At 42.3% G+C, this 17,519-nt stretch overlaps 2 protein-coding genes across 2 annotated transcripts in view; one reads left to right on the top strand and one right to left on the bottom strand.

The window, feature by feature from the left end:
- Window positions 1-3,368, top strand: part of DNAH11 (dynein axonemal heavy chain 11) — a 363,722-nt gene extending 360,354 nt beyond the window's left edge. The window contains exons 82-83 of the mRNA XM_089673152.1: window positions 61-201; window positions 772-3,368. Coding sequence (XP_089529278.1) covers window positions 61-201; window positions 772-1,019 — 389 coding nt within the window. The 3' untranslated portion in view covers window positions 1,020-3,368. The remainder of the gene's footprint in view (window positions 1-60; window positions 202-771) is intronic.
- Window positions 1,713-17,519, bottom strand: part of CDCA7L (cell division cycle associated 7 like) — a 36,534-nt gene continuing 20,727 nt past the window's right edge. Inside the window, exons 3-9 of the mRNA XM_089673153.1 lie at window positions 15,281-15,586; window positions 13,836-13,901; window positions 9,688-9,873; window positions 7,778-7,909; window positions 6,922-7,071; window positions 5,982-6,118; window positions 1,713-3,102 (exon numbers count right to left, since the gene is read on the bottom strand). Of these exons, the coding sequence (XP_089529279.1) occupies window positions 3,072-3,102; window positions 5,982-6,118; window positions 6,922-7,071; window positions 7,778-7,909; window positions 9,688-9,873; window positions 13,836-13,901; window positions 15,281-15,586 (1,008 nt within the window). The 3' untranslated portion in view covers window positions 1,713-3,071. The remainder of the gene's footprint in view (window positions 3,103-5,981; window positions 6,119-6,921; window positions 7,072-7,777; window positions 7,910-9,687; window positions 9,874-13,835; window positions 13,902-15,280; window positions 15,587-17,519) is intronic.

The raw sequence follows: 17,519 nt of genomic DNA, 5'->3' as shown, positions 1-17,519 counted from the left end.
TATAGTGATTAATACCAAGAGTTTATCGAAAACAATAATTGTATCTTTGTCATTTCCCAGCGATTATGCAGAGCATGGCGCGGAAGAATGAGTGGCCACTGGATAAAATGTGCCTAACTGTTGATGTGACAAAGAAGACAAAGGATGACTTTGGACATCCCCCTCGTGAGGGAGCATATATTCATGGACTGTTTATGGAAGGTAAAGAAAAAAAAAAAAAATCAAATGTTAGGCTCGTAAAATAAAGAGAGCAAGTAATTTATATTTTAAAAAAATGCACACCATAAACACTGAAGACCTATGTCTGGTGCTATAGGTACAGTATGTTCAATTCTGTGATTGCTTGTCATAAAGAGCACAGCTGACAGCTCCTGTGCAGCTTCAGCTGCAAACATTTGTCACCTTGCCCTTAAAGCTCCATTCACATGTGCTCGCGGTGCATTTTTCCCCATGGCAAACGCGCTGCAATCATACAAGCAAAATGCCCAAAAAAGGTTCCAGAACTTTTTTTGGGGCGTTGCGCGTCCTGTGATTTTGTTTGCGTGAAAAACACATCGCGATCTTGGCAAAAAGGCCTTGCGTTTTCAACTGCTATTGAAATGAATGGCACCTGAAACCGTAATCACATCGAAATTTTTTTTTTTTTTTTTTAAACCCTAGTGTGAATTGAGCTTTAATGTAGATCAAACATGACCAAAACTAACTGGGAAAGTGTTTAGTTCAGATGTAATATGTACAGAACAATTTTATAGTATTTGTGTCTCTCTGTAGGTGCAAGATGGGACATACAAGCAGGTGTGATATCTGAGGCTCGTCTCAAAGAGCTGACACCAACCATGCCTGTCATCTATGTCCGAGCAATTCCTATCGACAAACAGGATTTGAAGAACATGTATGAATGTCCAGTATACAAAACGAAAATCAGGGGCCCGACTTATGTGTGGACATTTAACGTAAAGACCAAGGAGAAGCCAGCCAAATGGGTTCTAGCAGGAGTGGCCTTGCTGTTGACAGATTAATTCCAAATCCCTGGTTCTGCCATATTATATTCCAGAGATGTCACTAGTATCACATGCAGATTGTTTTCTGTGCAGGAATCTGCAACATGTAACAAACCGAATTGAAGCGCGCATGAAAACTGATGTTTCTGCCAGTCCGTTTCCATCAGATTTTCCACATGTATGGTGTGAATGAGGCCTAATACTACACCCCAAATAGATTGTATAGAAGAAACTTAAACCACATTCAGGGCAAGAGTTTACATTGTGGTCAGTTACTGGTTGCATTCATTTGTACAAGTGTTTTTGTTTTTTTTTTTTAACAGCTCTTCATAACTAATTTTGGTTCACTACTTTTAGCAGCTTGAAATGTATTTAAAGTAGAACTACAGCCTCAGTATACACACATTATTACAAAACTATCAAACTTTCCTGAGAAGAAATATGACTGCATACATGAAAGAGTTAACCCAGCATCCACTTAGAAGCTTTAGAGCATGTACCTTGATCTTGTTCAAGTTGCCTAGTTCAGGGTCATGTTTCCTCTATACAACAGAGCAGTTAGCGCAGTATGTACCTCCACAAGGGTCCTCCCTAAACCATCCTATTCATGATCTAGCTCCAGTTTGCTCTCCATCCCTTCCACTTGCAGGAGGCTGAAAGGGACTGTGCAACATGGCTAGAGGAAATTTAAGAATACAACACAAGGCAGAATACAAAGCAAATTGATTTATTAGTTGGAAATGGCAATAATGCTAGGTTCAATTACGATGCAGTTTTCAACATCCTATAATTCTGCTTTAACTTCTTTTACCAAAATTACTGAAAAAAAAAAAATTACCATCTCTAATCTGGAAAATATTAAAAAGAACTATATATAAAACCAGTATAATTTTCACAGAAATATAAAATTTCTAAAAAGTATTATAGCATTTACAGTCGACACATACAAAAAAAGGTTATAAATCCTTTAGCTAAGCTGAAAGAGTACAGAAAAAAGTCAAAGTGACATTAGGTGCAGCTTTAAAGCCCTAATAGTAAAAGGGGAAAAAAAACATAGCAAGCTTCTATTATTAAAATCTGAAACAAATATGGCACTGGAATCATTCACTAAACTCCCATGCCTATATATGAAATGTATCTAAAAGCAAATCTTTATTAGTTTAGATTTCCCCTCCCTTGAACATGGATAAAGTGAGAGAAAATCTGTCTAAAGTGAGGAAAGTTCCCCTTCAAGCAGTTTGATTCCCCCTCGCTTCCTGTTCTGGTGCCAATTGTGAAGTTTTGGATTTCCCATTACTTTCTTTTGTGGTGACAATCACCAGGACAAAGAAAGGTGACTCTTCCCAGTAGGAACACAGACTGCAATAAACCCGACAGAAGTTCTAACACTTCCAAACTATAAAAAAGTCCTATATACAAAACAAAAATGGCTTTGATTTTAAAAATACTTTGGGCCGGTTTACAGTGAAATGAGATCTGCGAGTCAGGCAACGGTCACAGTGCTAAGGAGATTAAAATCTGTCTTTGACCCTCGCTTTAGGCCTTATTAGCACATCTCGCACTTTCATATCCGCTATAGAATAATATTTCTGGTGGGTCAGGGTTCGTCACAATTCAAGAGCAGCTCAAACATCTTGACTAAAGATTATTCTGCTCAGGAATAAGGTGCTAAAAAGCGTGAGTACTAATATTTCAAGTGAGACTGTAAGCACAGAAATATTGGTGATGCTGCTGCAGTCTTTGTATTAAAGACGTAGGCTCCAGCACGGTCATATAGAGACCCTGGCTTCACTACCTAGCATAGCAAACAAGCAGGATGGGAGTTGAGACTTCACTGGCTGCGCACTGGTTTCAGAGCAGTGACTCACTAGCTCAGAATTTGTTCTTGGACAAAGATGCATGCAAATTTACAAACCAGTCAGAAACAGAAGCTTTCATACATACAGATTCACAGAAGAATAAAAGCTTATGGAATAGAATGATGTGGGAATCTACAGTCTGAGATAAGGCAGGTGTGTTTATTAGATGCACAAATCCATTTTTATATGAAAAGCCCCATGAAATTCCTCTTCACTCATCCTCTACCATTCGCTTTTGTAAGCTGAAAGTGAAAATCAAAATTAAAGTGTCAGAATTCTGCACAAAAACAATTATAATTACCTGTTATGTACAAAATGTAATTTAATGGAAATGTGTTCAGAAAATATTTAAACTCTATGATATTTATATATTTGTATTGTAAAAATATTGGATTACGGTGTACTAAATTTTGTAGATTAACCATTTATAGTCCCAAAAATGATGACATTAAAGTGGATACTGAAAAAAATCACTTGTAAATAAATCAGAACTTTTCCATAAATCAAATCTGAAGCTTTCTGTTGGTAATATCTCAATGTATAACATTGTTGGACACTGGTGATCAATTTAGTTCAAGGGCTTCTAATGCTAGCAATGCACATGCCAGTTTTCAACTGCAAAAACAAATAGAACAAGGAAAGCCACGTTAGAGTACAGGGTTGCTGCCAGCAATGGAGCACTAAGCGTGACATGCCCAAAACAGTGTATGCTTTTCAGGCCTCTTCACAACAGAATCACTGGAATAATGCCATCTCACAAATAACACAGCTGTACCTTAACCTAGCTGTGGAAAAAAAATGTTTTAATTTCCATGTTTTAGGGCTTCTTCAAAATTGCGTTGATGCTTAGCGGCTGAGCTGCATATGTATGACAATGAACACAAAAAGCCTTCAACATTTATTGCAACACGCACGCAAAGCACATATGTATTGTGGTGTGCTGGGGATGTGGAAATTTTTGAAAAAAATACTTGTCCATGGACTAAATCGGGATCGTATTCTACTTGTGCCTCATGACAATCTACTTGTCCAGGTTAAATGTTTAATATTTTTAACATTACACTGTATCTCCTCCTCACTTCCCTGTCTCTCTCCAGCACCCCACCCAGGGACTAGCAGGGAGCGAAGAGACTTTGCAGTGTAAGGAGTACCGCTTGGGTGCTCGTCAGGAAAGGGCTCTTTTAAAACACTCAGCAGAAGCGCATCTGCAGAGTGAGTAAATGAACCACCAGCCCAAATGCAAGAAAAAAAAAAAAAAAAGACAACAAACAAAACATTTTTATTCCTTCAGGTTATACTTGCACACAGAATCACTTGGGTGCTCAGTACAAGCGCATGCTGAGCAGCCAAATCCAGTTTCAATGTCTGCTCCACCTTTTTAAAAATAATAAATATAAATATTTAAATATAAAAATAATAAATATGGAGGTAAAAGAAAAAAAAAAAAGTGCATTATTATTTTTTTTTTTTAAAGAACCTGGAAAGCACTGCACCAGCGATCAGCAAATCGCTGACTGTCAGTGTAATCTGTCTGACCAAACATTGTACAGGTAGGCAGTTTCACACTGATAGGAAGAGTCAATGAACTACCGCAGCACTCAAGAGCGCCATGAAAGTTCATTGAGAACCACAAGCTGACATCCGCAAAGGCTGTCAGTACTCACAGTGGATTAATTCACAGGTGGCTGTGTGGGTAGGGTCCCGAGCGGCCGCATTCTTTTCAAAATGTGACAGCTGGTATGGGGAGCTTCTCCTCACACTGCTGTCACAGAGGGCTCAGATCGGCGAACCACTGCAGGAGCAAGAACATGTTCCACTCTAAAAACAGAACATGTAACATGTTCGCATTGGTGAACTTATCCTTTATCTCTTTTGCTGCCAGAGCCCTTTTTATGTGTTTGCTTTCAGAAAATATATAATATTTTGTGGGTTTTATATAATCTTCAGGCCTAATATAGACACCCTAGAGAATAAAATAGTGTTAGTTCCAGTTTATGTCACACCATATTACCACAAAGGTTGAGGAAACACAATATTTCAGTTATAAAAAAAACAACACACACTTAAGTCAAATTTAGGGCACAAAAAGGCATTAAATTACCCATTGTTTGGTAAAACATAAAAGACAAGGTTGCACCAAGTAAATAGATGCCCAACATGGCAAACCTTAAATTTGTGTGCACTTGTGAAATGGCGATAAACTTCAGTACCCTATATTTTCTATAAGCGACGCCCCTTATGGGTCATTGATATAGTGTTATGGAGTTCTGGTGCTAGACTTATTGCTCTCATTCTGGCATGCGCAGCGATATGTAACGGGTATTGCAATCGGTTTCATGTGTAGGTTCCCTGGCCTGTGCGTTTGTACGTGCATATATGTGGGGGCCTCAAACAATTTAGGGGGTTATATGCTTGGATGTAACTAATTTTTTACAATCAGAAAAAAATCCCCCCCAATCACATAGGAGACACAAATGATGTGATTATTTTTAGTGACAGGTTCTCTTTATTGAGAGACCCTGCATGTCACCTCTGTGCTCCTATGAATGTAATGCAGTGCAGAGCATACGGCATTACATTCTTACCCGGGCCTTAATGGCTGGAAAATCTGTCAATGGGGACACAGAAGTGACGTTATACATGTAACCTCCGGGTCAGGACCTGGAGAGTGGACTTGGGCCTGCTCTTCTCCCTCCCCTTTACCTGCCAGTGCCTGCTGAGCCGGTCCCAAGCCTGCAGATGGGCAAGCGGAGCCTGGCAGATATAGTGTGGGCGGCTGCTGGAGGCTGGCACTGCAGTGGGATGTCACCTGACAAGCAAGCACTGATGCTTGCCTGCAAGGCTGAATGTAAAAAAAAAAAAAAAAAAAAAAGCTATTAAAAAAATTAGAATTGGGAAGATTTTGACTGCTGAGTATCACAATATACTAATAAAATTATAATAATAATTTGAGAAAAAGTATGTGACTGGGAAGGAGTTACAATTGGTTAGATTTAATACACAAAATATGGAAGAAAACCTCCTGGGGAATAAGATACAGGTATCCTACAAGGGAAGACATACACCCATAATGTACAGTAGGTAGCATATAGCAAAAAACACTGAGGCTACATTTTCTCACCTTTCCAGATATTCTTTGACATTGTCATAACCAGAAAATTTGGCCAGGTGAATCAGCATCCCTGTGGCACACCGACCATCTCTCTTGCGACAGTAGCTACAATTGCATATCTCACGACATGGGGGACATATCCAATCCTATGAGGGGAGGTATTGGTTATTAAGTTAAAGTGGTTGTAAAGGCTTAAGGTTTATCCTCCTCTTAATGCATTCTCTCCATTTGTGCAGCACCCCCTTTTTCCTGTTTATTGTAAGAGAGGGCAATGTGATATTTGACACATTTTTTGATAAACTAATGCATCAATATCTGGTTCCATGGATGTAGTGGCAATTCTCAATGAATTCTCAAGGTACTCAGATATTTTAATTCTAATTTTGCACTTCATTTGCTTCATCTTTGAAAACAGTTGCTCACAAATATAGGTGCTCCCAAAAATGGATGACAAGAACAGGGTGTGATTGTGAAGAGTGGGATATTTTTCTTTGGGAAGATAACATTTATAAAAGTCCAGTCAAGAGACACTCAAAATATTTCTTCGGCTGCATGTGATCAACAAGTATAAATGTATTTTTATAAAACATTAAAGAAAAAAAAAATTAATATTTTACAGAAAGTTTAGGATTTTGTATTGGGCCATATCCATAGCCATCTTGGGCAAGAGGTTGGACACCACTGACATAACTAAATGCAAAGATGACACCACTAGGTCTAAAATAATGTATGTAATGAAAACAAAGATCTTGTTTACAAACATTATGCTGTTGGGGGGGAAAGGAAAAGATGGAACCAGGAAATGCAAACTTTAAGCAGATTAAGCTTCAGCTGAAACTGACAAGCAGTATGATTTCATCTAAATTTGTTGCCAATTTGCTTGATAGATGTCCCTTGTTGTCTCCCAACGTTAATATCCAAATTACAAGATCACTGTCTGAATACTTACAGGGTCTAGAAGTGCCTCTCTCACATCTTCACCATAGCGATTTCGTAAACAGGGCCCACAGAACTGGCCTCTGACCCCGCCACAGCCAGGATTGCGGCAGAAAGTTTTTGTATCCACTGTTTTTTGGCGACACTGATGACAAGTACTTCCCTATAAAGAGAAATGCCAAGTCAAAGTCTTCAGAAAGAAAATATGTATGCAGTATAACAGGTCCAAGATACAGTCCCCCAAGTACATTTAAAGCCAATTGAAAGTAACTGTATAATATTTATTACCATTACAGTGTCCTGTAACGAAACACATGTAGTTTATGCATCATTTTATACTATAAAAAGGTATTGTCTACAGATGCCAATTTTCACTGCATCCTGGTAGTTTCTAAATCCTCTACTCCAGAGAGTACCACCTGGAGTCTCACGCAGACAATTCTCAATTTCCTGCTAGTTGTAGTTTGACCTGCTAGCCTTCCTTCCTCCTCTTCCTTCTTTCCGCAGCGCATTCCTCATTTCTTCCTATAGTATATCCATTAGGAGGCTTATGACACCAGTAGAGGCCTTCCCACAGGCTCATAGTTTTAAAGTTCTGGCTAGAGTGGGGCAACAAAATCTCAACAGGGAAATACAAAAATCAAACCCAGCCTGAACAAAAAAAAAAAAAAAAAAGTGTCAGTCCTACTTTCACAGTGTCAAAAGGTGCTGTGAATACCAGAAGCCTGGTTTGGGGTAGACAATGAATATCTGGGAAGCAGACCCCATTACACACAGTATTTTTCCGCCTTTTACAAATATTACATTTACAGAGAACATTTCTAGCGTAAAAAAACAAAAACAAACAGCCCCCACACAGTATTTATTACCAGTATTTTGTCGTAAACCTTGTCTTTAACAGTATCTGCGACATTCGCCAGCTCCTCCTCTGTGATATCTTCTACTGAACGGTAATTGTATTTTGACGATCTCCGTCTCTTACGAATCTCTTCTTTTTCCTCCTAAAATGATAGATGCAGATTTTATTAAAATTAATCTGGGGAGCTAAGGTTTCCAACAAGGAGCCATTAAAAATTCTACACAGCAGTAGATGCAACATCCTGGAGGTGAACAAAAATGTGCAAACACATTAAATATGTAACCCCAACATTTCATATTCCTATGTACCTGCTGTACTGTCATGAAATGACACTGTTAAATGTTCCCTGCATTACATTAGGGTCCCCAGAGTTCCCCCACATTACATCAGGGTCCCCAAAAACACTCCATCATACTTATGCCATGCACCTCATACAACCATAACCCCCCATAATCTCTAACTCCCCAAACATACCCTACCTTCTATCCAAGCCAGCAGTACCTCAAATGCCCCATACTCTACCACCCAGCTTGTATAACAGTGTAAATTTGCTGTCTTCTCAAAATAATTCAACACACAGCCATTAATGTCTAAACTGCTGGCAACAAAAGTGAGTACACCACTAAGTGAAAATGTCCAAATTGGGCCCAATTAGCCATTTTTCCTCCCCGGTGTCATGTGACTCGTTAGTGTTACATGGTCTCAGGTAGGACTGGGGAGCACGTTAAATTTGGTGATATCGCTCTCACTCTCTCATAATGGTCACTAAAAGTTCAACATGGCACCTCATGGCAAAGAACTCTGCCTGTCAGTGCTCAGACCATACGCCGCACACTGCATCGAAATGGTCTGCATGGCTGTCATCCCAGAAGGAAGCCTCTTCTAAAGATGATGCACAAAGCCCACAAACAGTTTGCTGAAGACAAGCAGACTAAGGTCATGGATTACTGGAACCATGTCCTGTGGTCTGATGAGACCAAGATAAACTTATTTGGTTCAGATGGTGTCAAGTGTGTGTGGCGGCAACCAGGTGAGGAGTACAAAGACAAGTGTGTCTTGCCTACAGTCAAGCATGGTGGTCGGAGGGTCATGGTCTGGGGCTGCATGAGTGCTGTCGGCATTGGAGAGCTCCAGTTCACCATGAATGCCAACATGTACTGTGACATACTGAAGCAGAGCATGATCCCCTCCCTTCGGAGACTGGGCCGCAGGGCAGTATTCCCACATAACGACCCCAAACACACCTCCAAGACCACTGCCTTGCTGAAGAAGCTGAGAGTAAAGGTGATGGACTGGCCAAGTATGTCTCCAGACCTAAACCCTATGGAGCATCTGTGGGGCGTCTCTAACATCCACCAGCTCCATGATGTTGTCATGGAGGAGTGGAAGAGGACTCCGGTGGCAACCTGTGAAGCTCTGGTGAACTCCATGCCCAAGAGGGTTTAGGCAGTGCTGGAAAATAATGGTGACTACACAAAATATTGACACTTTGGGCCTAATTTGGACATTTTCACTTGTACTCACTTGTGATGTACTCACTTATGTTGCCAGCAGTTTAGACATTAATGGCTGTGTGTTGAGTTATTTTGAAAGGGACAGCAAATTTACACTGATTTGCAAGCTGTACACTCACTACTTTACATTGTAGCAAAGTGTCATTTCTTCAGTGTTGTCACTTGAAAAGATAGAATAAAATATTTACAAAAATGTGAGGGGTTTACTCACTTCTGTGAGATACTGTATGTGAGTTACGGTCCTTAGATTGTACGCCTATTGAGGGTTAGGGACTGATGTGAACGTACAATATACGTATATAAAGCAAATGACAGCTCTATATATGCACCTGTAATAAATAAATAATAAAAGGGTAGCATCACCCAAACCACTATAAGCTTATAATGTTATTTGATGGTAACTTACTTCACTCAAAGGGCGCCTTTGAAAAGCCTTCTTCCCATATTTCTGGAGATGCTCTGCGAACTGCATAGCAGATGCGGTAAAAGTTTCCAGTGCAAAGTTCTCTGGTGGTCGCGCACTTCTTGTGGGATTAGTGCGTCTTTCAACTGGACCTTCAGAAAAGCTTCTACGGCTCGTCTTTTTCTGCTTCTGGAATAAAAAATTATTTAATTATCCACAAGATCTTAACATATGTTACGTAACTTTCATGCAATGAGGGCCGGTTCACATCACAGACATGCAGTCCAGGTGCGCTCCTGCATGCACTTTTTTTTATGTGTTCCCGTGCGTTTTTAATGCATTCTGGTGCATTTTTTCTTCACCTTACATAAGGACATTTGCATTTTGATGCATATTACCGCGTTCCAATACAGTTCATGGCAGAAAAAAATGTAACTGGAACTGACTGCACTGGTGTTAACTATTCCATTGGAAACCATAAAACCTACTATCCATGCGTTTTGATGCAGAAAAGAAAAAAAAATGCACTGAACTACATGTGGTGTGAACCGACCCTTAAAGAAAAGAACAAAAAAAACATTACAAATGGGCAATTTCATACAAAAAGTCTCAGGTTGTTTCCCTCAGTTGCATCTTGGTATGTAGATAAGATTGTTCAATCGAAACTTACCTTAATATATGCAGATGATGACTATGTATGAAATAAAAATTGATATATATACTTTACACTTATTATAAATTTTAGATACACAAGTTTGTCAGCGAAACGCATTCAGCTATAATCGGCCAATTACTCCATCTGAAAATAATTTTCAAGAGTATATACATGATCTTCAAAAAATATCTCTGATTATATGCATTTATAAAAGCAACTGTATACAATAGGGGTAAGCTATATGAACGTCTAAATGACACGTGACTTCCTATTTTTTTTCCCCTTTTAGAAATTATTTTAAAGAATATTTTGAAGAATACACATTTTATGAACTCTCAGCTCAAATAACAATACAAGCACTTCAAAAAGCGGGATATTTGTGATACCATAAAATCCCTTTCTCATTGACAGTGTCCGGAGTTCATTGCTGGACACATTCTTCCAATCTTGACCATAGGGTTTATAGCGCCACCTACAGGAGTAGGATACTAGACAGAAAAATAAACTCGGCACATCCTATGGGCAGTCCTGGCTGCTATAAACCCCCTATCTGCATAGGCAATCCAGTTAGTAACAAGCAGTGTCAGAAGATAAAAAAAAAATCCAAAAGAGGGATGGTGCTGTGTCCATCAATGAACTCAGAGAAAAGGGATTTTACGGTAACAAAACAAAAAACAGTTTTCTTTCATTCAGGGATGTCCCAAAGCTGTGCCAAACAGCGACGGATGGGGAAAACCAGGGCCAAACCCAAGAAAAACATTTGTAAAGGTGCGCACAGACGACCATGTAGCCACCTTGCAAATTTGAGATAGAGACGTTTGATGACAGAAGGCCCAAGAGGCACCGTTGGCCCTAGTAGAGTGCATGGATTCGGGAAAAGGAGGAACCTGACCCTTAAGTGCATAAGATATAACCACCGTCTGCCGAATAAATCTAGAAATGGTAGCAAAAGACGTTGCCACGCCTTTCCTTGATCACGAAAAGGGAATCCAACCTACGAAAGGACTCTACCAGATGAATGCACTAGATATTCCCGAACCACATCCCAGGCCCACAGAGCGAATTCCTTAGGATGCGACGGGCAAGGACATAAGAATGGTAGGACAATGTCCTCGTTTAAATGACTTTCAGAGAACACCTTCGGGAGAAAGAAACGGCAGGGACAGAGAATCACCTTATTTTTGTGCACCGTCAAATAGGAGACCTACAAGACAATACCGCCAACTCAGACACTATGCGGGTAGAAGTGATAGCCACTAAAAAGGCCACTTTCAGAGACAGAATTAGCAAAGGAATCACCCTAATATTCTCAAAGGTAGGCTTTTGGAGATTAGAGAGACCAGACTCAGATTCCATGGTGGCAACAGGGAGCGCACATGAGGTGCCACATGCCTAACCTCTTGAACGAAGGTATGGATCAAAGAGTGCGAGGACATTGAAAGAAAATGGTCAGAGATGAAACCTTGCCCTTGCTGGTACTTAACGCTAGCTTCTTCTCAAAACCGTTACAAAAAAGATAAAAAAAATCTAGCCACCGAAAAGGAACGCGGATGAACACCCGAAGCCTTACATCGTGAGGCCCTCCTAACCCTCTTATATTGAACTGTATTGTTGCTGTATTGTCTCCCTTTATATTGTAAAGCACTGAGCACACTGTTGGAGATATATAAATCCTGTATAATAATAACAATAATAATATGCCTTCCAGGTGAGATGGTATATATTCCTAGAAGACGACTTTCATGCCTTTAGCATGATAGGAATCACTGACTCTGACAGACCTCTGTCTATTAGAACCTGGTTTTCAATAGCCAAGCCGTCTAAGCCAGCGTCCATAAAGCAGGGTGGAAGATTGGCCCTTGGGACAGAAGATCTGCCTTGAGTGGCAGACACCAAGGAACGTCCACAACCAGTCGCACCACATCGGCATACCAAGAGCAGCGGGGGGACCAATACGGAGCACCCAGATGATCGGAATACCTTCGCAGCAGCCAGGGTAGAAGCTTGAGAGAAGAAAAAAAAAAAAAGCATAGGAGGAGGCGATACTGGCTTCATGACACCCACCAGGGCGTCCGTTGGATCCGGAAGCGGATCCCTCGTCTTGGCCATAAATCTCGGCACCTTCCTGTTGAACTGAGATGCCAGGAAAGCCACATCTGAAAGAAAATCTGATGAAACACGTCTGGATGCAGGAACCACTTGCCTTGGTCCAACATTTGACGGCTGAGGTAATCCGCCTGCCAATTTCCTATGGTGGAGATGGGCAGAGTGGAGAGAGCTGGTACATGACGCTCTGCTCACCTGAGAAAGCGGGAGGCCTCCAGTAATGCTGCCACACTCCATGTCCCCTCCCCCCCGGTGGTTGACATAGGACACTGACGTGGCATTGTTCAACTGTATCTGGACTGGATGCCCCTGTTCCAGGCAGAGCTTGATCACCCGAAGCTCCAGGACATTGATAATCAGGTGTCCATCGACCTTGGGCCGAGATTGCCCCCAGCTGAACACGCTGGCATCCATTGTGACCACTGTCCAATGAAAAGGAAGAAACCATTTCCCCTCTTGAAGGACAGGAGGCCAAAGCCAACAAAGCAGAGACGTCCTGGTCTTTTGATCCAGACAAACCTGGGTGTCTAAGGAGTTGGGACACTTGTCCCACTTGGATAGGACTTCCCTCTGAAGGGTCCTCGTATGCAACTGAGCGTACGTAACTGCCTCAAAATGTAGAGACCATCAGTCCAAAGACTTGCATGTAATAGTGAAGGGAGGGCCACAACAACAATCGAACTGCCGATCAAAGCTTCCATAGCTTGTCCAGCGGAAGGAACACCTTGGCCAACGCCATGTCGAGAGTCAGGCCCAGATACTCCAGCTACCTGACTGGGGTTATAGTGGATTTGTGGCAGGGGCGGACTGACAACTCATGGGGCCCCTGGGCAATAGGGGATCATGGGGCCCCTGTGTCCTTGCTCAAACTCAAAAAAGCCTATGAAAAAGGTACCAGGGGCATCTCATGGGGCCCCCTACTGACCCCGGGCCCTCGGGCAGTGCCCGAGTTTCCAAATGGTCAGTCCGCCCCTGATTTGTGGACGTTCAGGATCCACCGGAACTCTTGTAAGGTGCTGATCGTGATCGCCACGTCATCTCTCAAGGCTGAGTGAGACTTCGCCTTCAGGATGTCATCCAGATAACCAATCATGGCAATTCCACATTGTCTGAGCAAGGCCAGGACCAGAGCCATAAATGGAGGAAAAAAATGCTATGGAACCACAGGTCCCTGCAGCAGGGAACAAGGTCACTACTCCTGAACACTAGATAGAAGAAAATTGGATTGACAAATTGGCCTGGTAAAGAAGGGGGTATAAGTGCCCGGTAGGCAAGTGGTTAAAGAGAAAACAGCATCAGAGCACAAGTGATTTTTCAAGCTGGTTAAATATGATGTGGTTTAAAATAAATAATCTCTAGAAGAAAAGAAAAAAAAAAAAAAAACACTTACTGGAGGGGTAGATTTAATTGGAAACAGGTCAGGAACAGAATGAAGTTCTGCAAGTAGCTGGGCCAGCTGCAAAAGAAGTTAAAAAAAGTTAAAATTAAACACAGTAAACACAGGGCCAAGGGATCCATTCTAGAAGACAGCACGGTTGATTTACTAAAATTGAAAAAAAGTCTGGTGCAGCTCTGTATTAAAATAAATAAAATCAGCTTTCATTGTCAAAGCTTAATTGTACAAGTGGAAGTTAGAAGCTGATTGGCTACCATGCACAGCTGCACCAGTTTTTCCACTCTTCAGTTTTAATAAGTCAAACCCAGTATATGACATGCAGGAAAGTGTCTTCAGTCACTAAGTATCTCTCAAAATTGAGACCAACCCTGGAGCTCACATCATAGACTACCCTGACAACCACAGGAAACACCCAAGAATAAAACGCATGTGTGTGACTTGTATATATTATGATTAAAGATTTACCACTAGGTGAGCTTGACAGCAGTGAGAATACTTCTACTGGCAATTTTAAAGAGACACTATCACTTTGCCAATGTAGGAAACATGGTGTCTCTCCCCCACCACTGTTACCCCTTACCTGTGCTCCCTCACCATTCCTTCCTCCTCCCTGCTGGCAAAGATCAGTGCTGCCAGAAACCCAAGGAAGCGGTGCCATCACTACCCAGTCATGTAAAAGTGCTAAGGCCCACCAACTCACTGTTAGGCACAGGCACTGCCTCAGGGGAGCAGGTCACATGCACCTCTATAAATAAATGTGCTGACTGCAGAGGAGAAAGAAGCTGTGAGGGAACACAGGCAAGTATAAGGTGATTTGGGGATGCCATTTGCAGAGACATGACCACTATGCCCTGCATGGACAAAGTGACAGTCTCTCATTAAGCATATTAAACTAACGTCAAGAGTCATAGACTTGGTACAAGAATATATTTACCATGTGTCAGGAAACCTGACGGTATGCACATTTGTTCCAGGTCAAGGACTCACTCAGTACAAGGATGACATCTTCAAAAACAGAACAGCAATAGCACCACTTGGTCTTGGTAGGTTCCCTATGAAAATGTATTCATATATGGCTCTGCAGTCTGCATCTATGCATTTTTTGTTTTTGGAATAAGTAGGACGTCCTGGAAACTACTGTGTTAATTATGGGATCTTGGGCTAGAAAGGCTGAGCACCATAGGACATTTTACATATTTCAGTTTTAAAGCTGCAATTACAATCCCTATGGCTGACACTAGTGCTGTAGCTTGGAAGAGATAGTCAGCATCACAGCTTTGTCCTGACTCATGAGAAGCCAAGGAAGATGCTGACTCCAGTTCAAAAGATCTTAGATAAGCAGAATAGCTGCTCCAAGAAAACAGCTACAATAGTAAAAGTACTCTAATATACAGCTGCAATATACAGTTTTTATTTTCCTTTTTAATGTGAATACATACCACAGCCTTGTTTTCTTTTATATTCATGGCCCGTTTAAGAAGTGCATTTGAGTTTTCCAGATTAGGCTTGTCGTTTCCCCCTTCAGAATCAGAATCTCTGTTTTCCCCATTTGCTGGGTTTTTCCTTTTAGTAGGCATTTTCTTTCTGTCAGCTTTTATTTTAGAAGAGGAGTTCTTATTCTTGATCTCACACTTCTTGCTGGGAAACTGCAGAGCAATACGCAGTCCAAAGCTTCTTTTTTTTGGCGCTGGAGCTTCCTCTTCGCTACCCGACAGTGGTTCACTTAAATGATCATCATCCATGTCCTAGAAGAAAGTTCTACCATTAGAAGTGGTATATTAAGAGGAGTGTTCTACAGCAGTTCTCACGGAGGAACAAAAAACATGCCCATGCTTGTGTATATGCCAGTACTGTATAGGGTCAGATCCAGTCTTTCCATGAGATATGGTGAAAAATCTGCAACAAAATAAGACAAGTTTCATACTTTGCCCCTTGGCCTTTCAACCCATTCATGCTGATCAGGGCTGTCTTTAACAGGGTCCTTTCACACAGAGTGGACCCGTTTAGCGGATCCGCTAGCTCAGCGGAGGATCTCGCCACTGATCCCTGCTGAGCAAGCAGATGACAGATATGTGTCCACTCCGCTGCTCCATAGCAGACACAGAGCTGCTCGCTCTCCTCAATGGGTGGTCTGATAAAAACAGACCGCCTGTCTGTTTTCATCCAACCTGATCCGACGGACAGAAGGGGAATTGTATTGCCATCAGTCATCTTTTTTGTCAGAGCGGATCAGATCTTGGCGGGTGTAAACGGACACGTCCGTTTATACCTGCCGCTCCATAGAGGAGAATGGAGGTTTCGATCGGGTCCGCCTGAAAAACGGGCAGCCGGACCCAATTAGAACATCTGTGTGAAAGAGCCCATATTGACTGGACCCTAGGCAAACATTTTCTTGCCCCCCCCCCCATGCAATTTTGCTCTCCACCACACACAAATACTTATCTAAAAAAACTTTAATAATGTAAACATAAAGAGCTGGTCCACAGTCACCAATAAGTTGCTAGAGGTTATTGCATATCATTACTGCTCACCGATTGGTTGCTAGAGCACCTCATTTCCTTACTGCCTGCGCAACATACTACAGGAAAGCGTCAGAGACTGCAGGCATGATACAGGAGAGGGTGAGACTGCAGGCAGGATACAGGAGAGGGTCAGACTGCAGACAGGATACAGGAGAGGGTCAGACTGCAGACAGGATACAGGAGAGGGTCAGACTGCAGACAGGATACAGGAGAGAGTCAGACTGCAGACAGGATACAGGAGAGGGTCAGACTGCAGACAGGATACAGGAGAGGGTCAGACTGCAGACAGGATACAGGAGAGGGTCAGACTGCAGACAGGATACAGGAGAGGGTCAGACTGCAGACAGGATACAGGAGAGGGTCAGACTGCAGACAGGATACAGGAGAGAGTCAGACTGCAGACAGGATACAGGAGAGGGTCAGACTGCAGACAGGATACAGGAGAGGGTCAGACTGCAGACAGGATACAGGAGAGGGTCAGACTGCAGACAGGATACAGGAGAGGGTCAGACTGCAGACAGGATACAGGAGAGGGTCAGACTGCAGACAGGATACAGGAGAGGGTCAGACTGCAGACAGGATACAGGAGAGGGTCATAGATCGCAAGCATACCGTAAGAGAATGGACTGCACCTCCCTGTGTACTGCCCACTGCAATTCCCCATGTACAGTCTGATCACTCATAATGGTTCTTTTCGACCACTACAACAGGTGCTCCAAGTGTCCCCACACCACACGTCATTTACTTACTGCTCTGTATTTCACCAGCAATGACTACAGGTCCCAGACTCCCAGCATGGACTGTACAAAGGAGGGCAGAGGGATTGGCTGTTAGGAGGGATGTGGAGGTCACGTGACAGCAGATCAGGCAGTGATTGTTTGGGACTCGGGAAAGGGGACAAAGCACTGAGCTGGGAAATTCAAGACGAGGTGAGAGGGAGCCTGATACACATCCTCCTGTACCTGTCCTGACGCTGCACTCTGCCACAGTAGCATTCGGCCGGCTTAGGAAATGCGAGTGAGCAGTTCCAAAGCCAATCGCAGCCAATTTTTTATGGGCAATGTGGGCTCAAGGGGCAGCAGCTTTACTTTAGGCCCCACAATGGCTGGGCTCTGGGCAGCTGCCCCTTTTGCCCCGCATTAAAGACGGCCCCTGA

This window comes from Staurois parvus, unplaced genomic scaffold, assembly GCF_062004578.1.
Source record: "Staurois parvus isolate SC_StPar_1 unplaced genomic scaffold, SC_StPar_1.0 ptg000136l, whole genome shotgun sequence".
NCBI lineage: Eukaryota > Metazoa > Chordata > Amphibia > Anura > Ranidae > Staurois > Staurois parvus.
Note: the sequence above shows the minus strand (reverse complement) of the source record. Positions and strands in the feature narration are given on the sequence as shown.